General features: G+C 42.3%; 1 protein-coding gene across 1 annotated transcript; it reads left to right on the top strand.

Annotated features, from left to right (window-relative positions):
* The first annotated feature begins 1,475 nt into the window (after positions 1–1,475).
* On the top strand, positions 1,476–3,219 carry LOC131285269 (proton-coupled amino acid transporter-like protein CG1139). Its single transcript, XM_058314122.1, has 6 exons — positions 1,476–1,594; positions 1,689–1,839; positions 1,926–2,047; positions 2,148–2,468; positions 2,532–2,744; positions 2,808–3,219. The coding sequence occupies exons 1-6, from the start codon at positions 1,476–1,478 to the stop codon at positions 3,217–3,219; spliced, it is 1,338 nt and encodes a 445-aa protein (XP_058170105.1).
* The last annotated feature ends 6,728 nt before the right edge of the window (positions 3,220–9,947 follow it).

The raw sequence follows: 9,947 nt of genomic DNA, 5'->3' as shown, positions 1-9,947 counted from the left end.
TCCCTCCTCACATAAGGGGCCAAAAATCCTCCTGAGCATCTTCCCCTAGAACACGGCTAAGAGGGTTTCGTCAGATTTGCCAGTGAGTTCCACGAGCAAAAATCATCTAGGTCCTCGGCCCGTTACATTAAGCTGCGACGTTACATGGTTTATACAAACCATTCGTAACATTCGTCAAATCGAATGGAGTACCTTTCGAAATATCCATGTCCTTTGTACTTATCTTTTCATAGGTCGAAGAGGAGCTATCCCTCTCACAATGTTCGGTAGTCTCGGTGTTTGCTTTAGTTTGAATAGTGTCTGTCTGAATGTCCGTTTTTTATTGAGTAGCCTGCTCAGCTAGGACGACCATTCCGTCCTTGTTGCTTTTTATAATCTGTTTTGTATTTTGTTAGGTGCGTATGCCTTTTGTAGTTCTGGTGAAGTTTTTTTTATTATTGATACCTTCCGATCGATCAAACCGGTGACAATTTCTTCCTCTGACATGAACTCTATGTTCGGGCACCGTATAATACCCTTTACACGTGTTCAGCGTGGGATGGTCAATCCCCTTTATTGCTATACGACATGGCTCAGGAATCTTTTTGGTAGGCTTGGATTTAAGCATCAGCTTGTCATTTTCTGCCCTTATAAAAAGCTTGCCATCTCTGAGCCTAGTAAAATACTACGGTTTGACTACCATTGCGTTTTCAAGGACCTTGTTTAAAAGAAGGGGAACGATTTTCGAAACGAAACGACTTAGATTTCGACCGTCAGTAACCGAATTCATTATCAGGAATTTATCTTCAGCCGTAATGCTGGTTATCACCTTAGGCGTTACATTCCTGTTTTGTTAAGTTCAGGCTCACTGATGGCACTGAGTCATCTTCACTAATTTGTACTACTTAAAGATTCTTTACCCTTCGTACTAGAAAAAATGAAAAAAAAATTGAAAAGGTCACTAGGACAACAACAATTTCTCACTCTCCTCAAAGTCCAAAAAATGTAGTCGCTAACTACCAAATCAAAAACGTGTTAATCCATCAGAAGCCATCTGTCGAATGTCATATCGCATGAGCTAGAAATGTATTTCGTATTTTACCTCCGCAAAGCAAAACGGTATCAACCACAAAACACACCGTACCGCACGGAAGAAAAAACAGCAATACTTAGATTTAGTCTAAACCAGCTCCCATACGCATGCACCATTCCATATCTTTTGAAAACTCACAACCACCAATCATTGACTACGATCACAAGTACAATTGATCTAAGGATTATCACATCAAAATTATTGTCATTCGTAAATTATTTAGCGCTTTGCTCCTGTCTTATCATCGCGACAAGCCAATATCTCCAGACAATTGCGGTATCTGACAAACTGCTATCATCTTGCCTTGCAGAAACCGGAATGATGTCGGACGGTCAAACTGATTATCTCATTCAGTGTCTGTGATTCAACGACGCCGGTCCCACAGCACTACTCCTAGAGAGACATGGCATCGACGGAAACGTTGACCCAGGTCAGCTCTGCTGGTGCGGATGGTCAATTTAAAAAAGCATCAGAAGAGGAATATGACCCATACCAGCATCGTAGTGTCGACAAACCGATCTCGTGAGTAAAACGAGAAATCGCATTTGGTTACACCAAAGTATCTGCTTCGTTTCGATCGAGCAATCAAATGAAAGACTTCATCTTCCTATTACAGCACAGTTGGAACGTTCATACATGTGATGAAAGGAGCCATGGGAATCGGGATCTTATCGATGCCGTACGCCATACGGAATGGAGGACTCGTTTTTGGAGTTATCGGAACGTTCCTTCTAGGATTACTCTATTCATATTGTGTGCATCTACTAGTGAGTAGTCTATTTTCATTCAAAGCCTATTAGTGAAGCTTAATGTGAAATACTAAAACTTTATTGCGATGATTACAATGTTACAGGTCGGTACCGCATATAAAATCTGCAAAAGAGATCGTGTCCCTATGCTGACATATGCTCAAACAGTTGATCGTGCGTTTGCCCTAGGTCCAGTCAGGACGAGGCCGTTGGGCAAAATATTGAAGTGAGTACATGCTTCAACGGAATGTTTTAACATTTGTAATAAAACCGTATAAAAAAAAACTTTTACAGTCAACAACGTTTATGATTTTTCTTTTTTTTAGAACTTTTATCGATTACTACTTCATGATTACGTTTGCGCCCATGGTTTATATGGTCTTCGTCGGTACCACTCTACACGACGTTATCAACAGTAGAACTGATCTTGACTGGGACGTTCGCATCTATATTTTAATGGCCGCGATACCAGCGATTGTGATAACCCAAGTGAGGGAGATCAAATATCTGGTCCCCTTCTCGGCCATCGCGACGACGTTGATCATTGCCAATGTCGTGATTTCCTTATATTACATCTTTAGAGAACCTCTTTCTACTGACGATCGGGACCTATTTCCAACATTTAGTTCGTTGACGAAATTCCTCGGGTAAGTTGTAATTCACTGTTAAGCTGTAAGTTAACGTATTTACGCCACATTGCTTTTCCACAGATCAGCATTTTTTGCGTTCGATGCAACTGTACTTATTTTTCCCGTTTCAAATCAGATGAAAAATCCTCAGCATTACCTCGGCTGCCCGGGAATTGTGAATGTCAACAATATTTGCTTGGGATTCTTGTATAGCTTTCTTGGGCTGATGGGATACCTCCGTTACGGCGATGCAATTCAGGGCGCTATCACGCTAAACTTCCCAACCGAAGAAAAGTAAACAGACAAGTAGCAAATTACAATTTCACAACCTAATCTAAATTTTTCCTAATTTTTCAGCTTGGCGTTAATCGTCCAAGTCCTGTCGGCCGTTGCACTTCTCTTCTCGATTGGCATATTTTTTTATGTCCCACAAGAAATCATATGGCGTAAGCTGCATCGCCGAGTTAAACCACAGTGGCACATGATCGTGCAGTCGTTCATTAGGTTGTTATATTTAGCAGCGATCGTTGGCATTGCGTGTGGAATTCCAGATATCGGAACTTTCGTTGGAATGATCGGATCCATGTTCAACCCTATCTTAGACCTCTGGTTTCCTGTACTGGTCGACACCGTTTTCCGATGGCCTTCAGACTTTGGTTGGATGAAGTGGCGGTTGGTAAAGAACATTTTGATGGCTGCATTTGGATCATTTGTTATGATAACCGGGACTATATTCAGCGTAAAAGACATCATTGAGCTATATGATTAGTGTGTCGCGGGATGACTATTGCGTACAACAAAAAAGCCCTTATGCTTCATAAACCAAATAAAGATTCGGTGCGTCCACACTTATTTTCGAATCGTATTGGATTCAGCGTTTTATTAAACTAAGATATATATTAAATGATAAAAATAGTTTTATGATTGCTCATATATATTTGTAAAGAATATTGCCTCGCAAATGTTAACTAGAAAGTGGAAAATGTGACATTCAACATCCAAAATTATTCGTCCTTAATACACGCGAATGGATCGCGAAATACTCGAATGACAGGTAGTTTATAAAGTAGTCGCATAATTGGAATGGTTAAATATATTCAGATACCAGAAGAAGGAGACAAACACAACAAACGCCTGAGGATACAGCAAACCCAGCTCTTCGAGAGCAAAAAGCGTCGCTTCGAGGAGTTGGATGAACAACTGATGGAGCAGTTCGGGGGAAACTCGCTAGTTCTACAGGATGTTGAAGAAGACACAAGGCGGATTCACGCCAAACGTCGCAATGTGTCGAGACGAGTTGGGTAACTTTCTAACGGACGAGCGAGACATGATCGAAAGGTGGAAGTGCAACTTCAACGGACATCTGAACAGTGGAGTTCAGTGCAGGCCCAAATATTCATGGCACTGATTGCAAGCTCCGTTTCCCCTTAAAGGGTATTTTCTTAGCACGAGAGCGATCCAAGCATGATTAAAGCAATCTATTTGTATATACATCAGTTGGAGAGAGATGTTCATCAAACATCGCTCCAGAGGACTCTCCTAATTTATATTGCTGTTTTAGCGCCTCTGATCAATAGCCAATGACCCTATCTGATGGCAGGATAGAATAACTGATTCTTCAAGCTAGGGTCAACGCGGGATCGACACTAGCCGTGAGCCTTCTTTTTATATTGTCGATAGCCGAAGCTAACGAAAATTGGTGTCCTCTCGTTGGTTGTCTTACGATTTTAATTCGTTCTCGAGTTTTCTCACGATGTTTCCAGCGAGAATCGTCGGTGGGATGGTCTAGGGATAAGGTGGGGGGGTGATTGTGTTGATTGCCATCGTACCGCGGGAATGAATCGTTGAACATCATAAAGGAGAGAATGGATTCCCCCAGCCACGTGAAGCAGGAGGCTGAGCATCGGAGTCAGGTGAGTTGGTCGGTCCATCGGGCAGCAAAGTGAACTGTTTAAGCGCTGTCTCGCTCATCTCTACGCGATCCCCAACACGATAAGATACGAAGGTAATAGGTCGTGTGGAATCGCGATCATATCGCACCAAACGCCCACGTCCTCCGTGCCAACTTGTTTCCTGGCCAGAGTTCGGACGTCTCCAGCAATCACGTCCAGGGCGAAACGGCTAAGATAAATCCAAGTGCGCTCTTCATATTCCGGGGGGACAGTGCTAATATTGGATGTAGGAATAGCAGTTGCGAGAGCCATGGTGGTAGAGGGATGACGACGGGCGGCAACCGGTTGATCAGACGGCGTTTCGTTTCGTTATCGGCAGGGGACGCGTGTACAGGTGTGCGGTCGTGTATTGGTGAAACCAGTGCGTTGCTAACTGGAGTTTCGAGTGAGCGAGAGGCAAGCCTCTTGAATGTCTGCTTAGCGGTGACATCCACCAGCTTATCCTCGTTCTTGGTGAATTCCGCTTGGATGTTGTCCCACGGTGAGAGAAGTGAGCCGTTCAGTTTGGTTACAAGCTAAGCCTTCTGCTTGTCCTGCAGTACACCAAGCTAACTGACCAAACCTTTCTTGTTTCCATTACGAAACTCAACACACTCGGTAAAGAAACATAATACGAGGGTTGCCTTTTAAGTTTCGGGATTTGGAAAAACTGGTGAAGCAATATGTTTATTAACAATTTTATCGTAAAGTTTGACGTTTTTGAGGTTATCCGTTCTTAGAACGTTTTGACATACAAGCGCTATTTGTGTTGTTAAAAAAATGTTTAAAGTTTCAATCGACACGAGTCTTTTTTGAGAGATCTTCGCTTCTTCAGGTGTTGAAAAACGTTGACCTCTCAGTTTATTTTTTACGTACGGGAATTAAAAGAAGTCATTTGGTGCTAGATCCAGGACTATATGGCGGATGACTCATCAAACCAATGTTTTGAGTACTCCAAAATGCAGTTGTTTGAGCCGATGTGTGAGAGCTGGCATTGTCGTGGTGACGGGGTTGAACCGGCCGTCGACGGCGGTTGAATTTCCTGATTTCTTGGAAGACAACTGGCAAACACATTTTTGTGTACCACTCAGAATAGACTGTTATGCGTTGTTCTAGAGGTTTGGTTGCGATATATCCAGTTTTTCCGAAAAAACATTCCACCATTTGCTTGGAAGTGTTTCGTGTGTGAACAACATTGGTTGGATTCGGCTCATCTTGAAACACCCATACAGTCGATTGCAGTTTAGTTTCGGGCTCATTCGCGTAAATCCATGACTCATCACCTGTCACGATATTAAAAACGCGTTTTTAAGCACCGCAATCGTATTTTTCGAGCATTTCTTAAGACCAATCGACACGAGTCTTTTTTTAAGAGATTGACAAATTGTGTGGAATCCAACACGAGCAAATTTTTTTTGACAGTCCCAGTAACACCTAAGGTTGTCTCTATCTCACGATAAGTCACATGACAATCTTGCAATATCCGTTCACGCACAGCATCAATGTTTTTCGGAACAACAACTGATTTTGGACGACCTTCACGGAATTCATCTTGGAGTGAACTCCGACCACGATTTAATTCTCCAAACCATTGATAAATACTGATCATTGATGGAGCACCAAAAGTTGAATTAAGTTCATTCATGCACTATTGCTGTGACTTTTAACATTTTTTTAACAACACAAATAGCGCTCGTATGTCAAAATGTTCTGAGTACGTATAACCTCAAAAACGTCAAACTATACAATACAATTATTAGTTGGTAGATTGCATCACCAGTTTTTTTCAAATCCCGAAACTTAAAAGGCAACCTACGTAACTATGGGGTACTGAGTACTTTCGTTGTCTCACGATTCACGACGACGACCGAAAAAGCTTGGCGAAACAGAAACAAAACACTGATGCAAAAACGCGGATACACGGATACAACCACCAAAACCGTATGACGTTTAGTATTGTAGTGATAGACAATAGATAGCTTTCGACAGGTCGACCTTGTAAATTCCTTAAATTAGGTCCGCAAATAAATAGCGACCGTTTTGAAATCGATGGGGCCACTGAAGACTGTGGCGCGATTTTGACGCTTCTGAATCGTCATAAGTTTAGCTTAGAGATATAATAAACAAACTGTATCGTCAGATTGGTGATTTCATTGTTGTATAATATAGTTATAATAACTTGGAAACGTCGAATTCGGAGCCGAATTGTCACCATTTGCGGGAAGTTCTTCTTTTCTTCTTCAATTCGAAGAAAACAGCTGTTGCAGCGTTTCGGGAGCTTCAAACCGGACCATGTCACTAGGCTCAGGGAAGACAAGCTATTGATAAAAAACAAAAAACGAGAAGCTAGTACACATAGCTAAAACAATCAAAAAGATCCCTGCGCCATGTGCCATAGCCGTGCCCAGACATAGAATTCATGTCGGAGGGAGAAATTCTCCCTGGCTTTAACACTAGAATACATTGCTTTGGAAACTTGCCTTGAAAAATAATTTCATATTTTTAACTTAACAAAGAAAGCCATAAATGATGTGGAAGATGATGTCTTGAAGATGTGGATTTTAACATTTTCCATAGGTAGTTTCCGTTCTGCGCTTTGTTCCGTTATTCCGTACGCGAGCGTTTCGAAGCGTTATGCGCGATGCGTTACTATGGGAATTGGCGTTATTTTTAATCTTTGAGGGCAATTTATGGCGTCATTTGTAATGGTAAAAATATGATTTTATTTTTGAAATGTTGCTGAACATACTAACTTTCTAGCGCACAACGCAATTTTAACCGTTTTTGCTATACACCGAGCTAGCGGAATTAAGAAGAAATGCATCGAAAAACCAAAAAGGTCAAAAGATAGCTAAGAAATATACCAAAAAGTAACAATTTACAGATTTGAAAATTTTTCAAAAATAGTGAAGTTATAGCGTTTTACAAGTAGGGGCAAAATGACCCCTAAAAAGCATTCTAGGGATAGTCAAGTTGGTTCTCGGAACTGGTCGAACAGAAAAATCTGAAATATTTGTTTTAGATATAGCTTTGATTTTATGATAGATTTTAAGAATTCGATTTTTAAATTCGAAAAACTGCGTAGGGGTCCAAATGACCCCAATTTGGATTCTAGTGTTAAGGAACAAAAAGTTTCCGAGGTTGTTTTAATGAAAAGGAAGGTAAACGATGAAATCGTTAACACCAGAACGGCGATTATTACGTTCCAAACAACGTTAATCCCCCAGTCAGTAGATTTTGTACCTCTCCTCGTGGACGTTTATATCCCCAAACCCATGCGGTGCTCCACATGCTTAAAAATTGGGCACACCAAGAAATGGTGTAAAGGCGACCGCGTGTGTGCAAATTGTAGCATGCCGGAACACGAAGGTGAGTGTCCTTTTATCAAATGCGTTTCATGCTCAGGCAACCACCACACTCTCAACAAAGATTGTCCAACTTACCTCGATGAGGTAGAGATTCAAAAGATAAAAACCTTGGACTGCGTTACTTACGCTGAAGCTAGAAACATTCGCAGGATGCAGTGCCTCACTGTCCCGAAGATTCTCAACACTACAGACCAAAGCTTCGCCCAAACGACAAAGGGCACAACACGATACGAACCAAACACGAAAAAGAACACAAAAAGCTATAAAGACGATACGGTCATCCTGCCTGAGCAGGTAACCCAACCAAAAAGAACTGACATTCAGACAGACAAAATTCAAACAAACACCGAGACTACCGAACGCTGCGATGAGGGAAGCTCCTCATCAACCAACGAAAAGACAAACACAAAGGGCATGGACGTGTCGGAAGACACACCAGCGCAACTAGAGGAACTGATTATACAAAACAAGGACGGAGTAAAAATGGCTCTGAGATCTTTGTCCGCTGCCCAGTGGGTTAAATTTTTTGAATGATTATGAAAATTAAATCGTAACAAATACTAAATTACGGAAACCAAGCTTTTCGGTTCGCTTTGCATCATTCCCATGTAAGAGATGGATGGGAAAGATAGGCAAATAAAAATCCTACAATGTAACGTGCAGAGTCTGCGAAATAACGTAGGCGAGCTGGAAAGAATTGCAACAGACGAGAACATTGATATATTTTGCATTCAGGAAACATGGTTAAAGTAGGACGCTAAAGTAAGATTAAACTGTTTTCAATTATTTCGGGACGATAGGGAGGACGGTTACGGCTGTACTGCCATTGCGGTAAACAAAAGCCTCAAGGCAAGTAGAATCATCAGCCAAGCGATGTCGTGTTATATGCAGACCACAGCCGTGTGCTTACCGAAGCTAAATCTGGTTATCTCCTCATTATATGTTACTCCCAACACTCCGCCATCAGTTTTTAAAGCTGTTATGGAAGAGCTGTGCTCAAATCTAAGCCAGCAAAGAAAGATCATCATAACAGGAGATATTGACGCACATCATAGATATTGGGGTGACCAACCTACAGATACCAGAGGTAGGCAACTACTAGAATGTACGGACGAACATGACCTTGCCATAGTGACCAACAAGGAGGCCACATACATCCCTACCAAAACCAGCCAACGGAATACGGCAATCGACGTGATGGCGTGTTCGTGCGACATCATCATGCCCTATACCACCAGAAGGATGGATTATTTACACATCGGGGGCGATCAGAGGGCAATTACGATTGACAACGAGCTGGCTGCGCGTAGGAAAAAGTTGGTCACCTATAAAAAGAGCAAAATCCTGAGCGAGGTAGGTCAACTGTCTTCTAACCAGGACGCTGTCATCAGCCTCATCTGCTAGGATGTCACGGGAATCATAAAAGGAAACCATCGTACCTCCCAGTATGTGGCCAACGCCTGGTAGAACGATGAGACAAACCGGGTCTGGGAGGAAAAAATGAAGCCCTTCGAAAATACAACAGACGTAAGACCTTGCTGAACCACATAAATCTCAAACAAAAAACAGCTAGATTTAGATTTTTGAAAAAGAAAGGCAAGGATGACAGCCTATGGAAAGCAGTGGATGACGTCACCTCGCAAACCATACCTCATGCCTTATGGAAAATGGTCAACAGGGTGAAGGGACGCCCCGGTCACCACCAGGAGAACCCCATAATGAGCGATGAAGTGATGGCTAAGGATTTTGTCAAAATAAACTTACCCACTGGCAGGAAAACGTCCGATGCGAGTTTACTCTACGGGAGCAGGAGAATTCCTGAACCTGAAGAGATGGCGCCTCATTGTCACAAAAAAAGAACAGCGCACCTGGCTACGATAAAATAAGCTATGAGATTCTGAGGCAATTTAACGACGACATCACCCTGATGCTCATAAAGGATTTCAACAGAATGTGGGCACAGGGCAGGATTCCCATGGTATTGAGGACAATCAAGATCGTGGCCATCCCCAAACCTGGGAAAGACTCCAAACACGTCCGAAATCTAAGACCCATTTCGCTGCTCCCCAAAATAATTAAGGCAGCAAACACGGAAGTGCATCTAGGACACAATGGAGAAATACCGTTTTTTCCCGGACACTTCCGTGGGATTCCGGAGAAACTGCGCGACTACCTTGGCCACCAACATCCTGGTAAAC

The sequence above is a fragment of the Anopheles ziemanni genome, chromosome 3 (assembly GCF_943734765.1).
Source record: "Anopheles ziemanni chromosome 3, idAnoZiCoDA_A2_x.2, whole genome shotgun sequence".
Classification (NCBI taxonomy): domain Eukaryota; kingdom Metazoa; phylum Arthropoda; class Insecta; order Diptera; family Culicidae; genus Anopheles; species Anopheles ziemanni.
The sequence above is the reverse complement of the archived record's forward strand: the minus strand, read 5'-3'. Positions and strand labels throughout refer to the sequence as shown.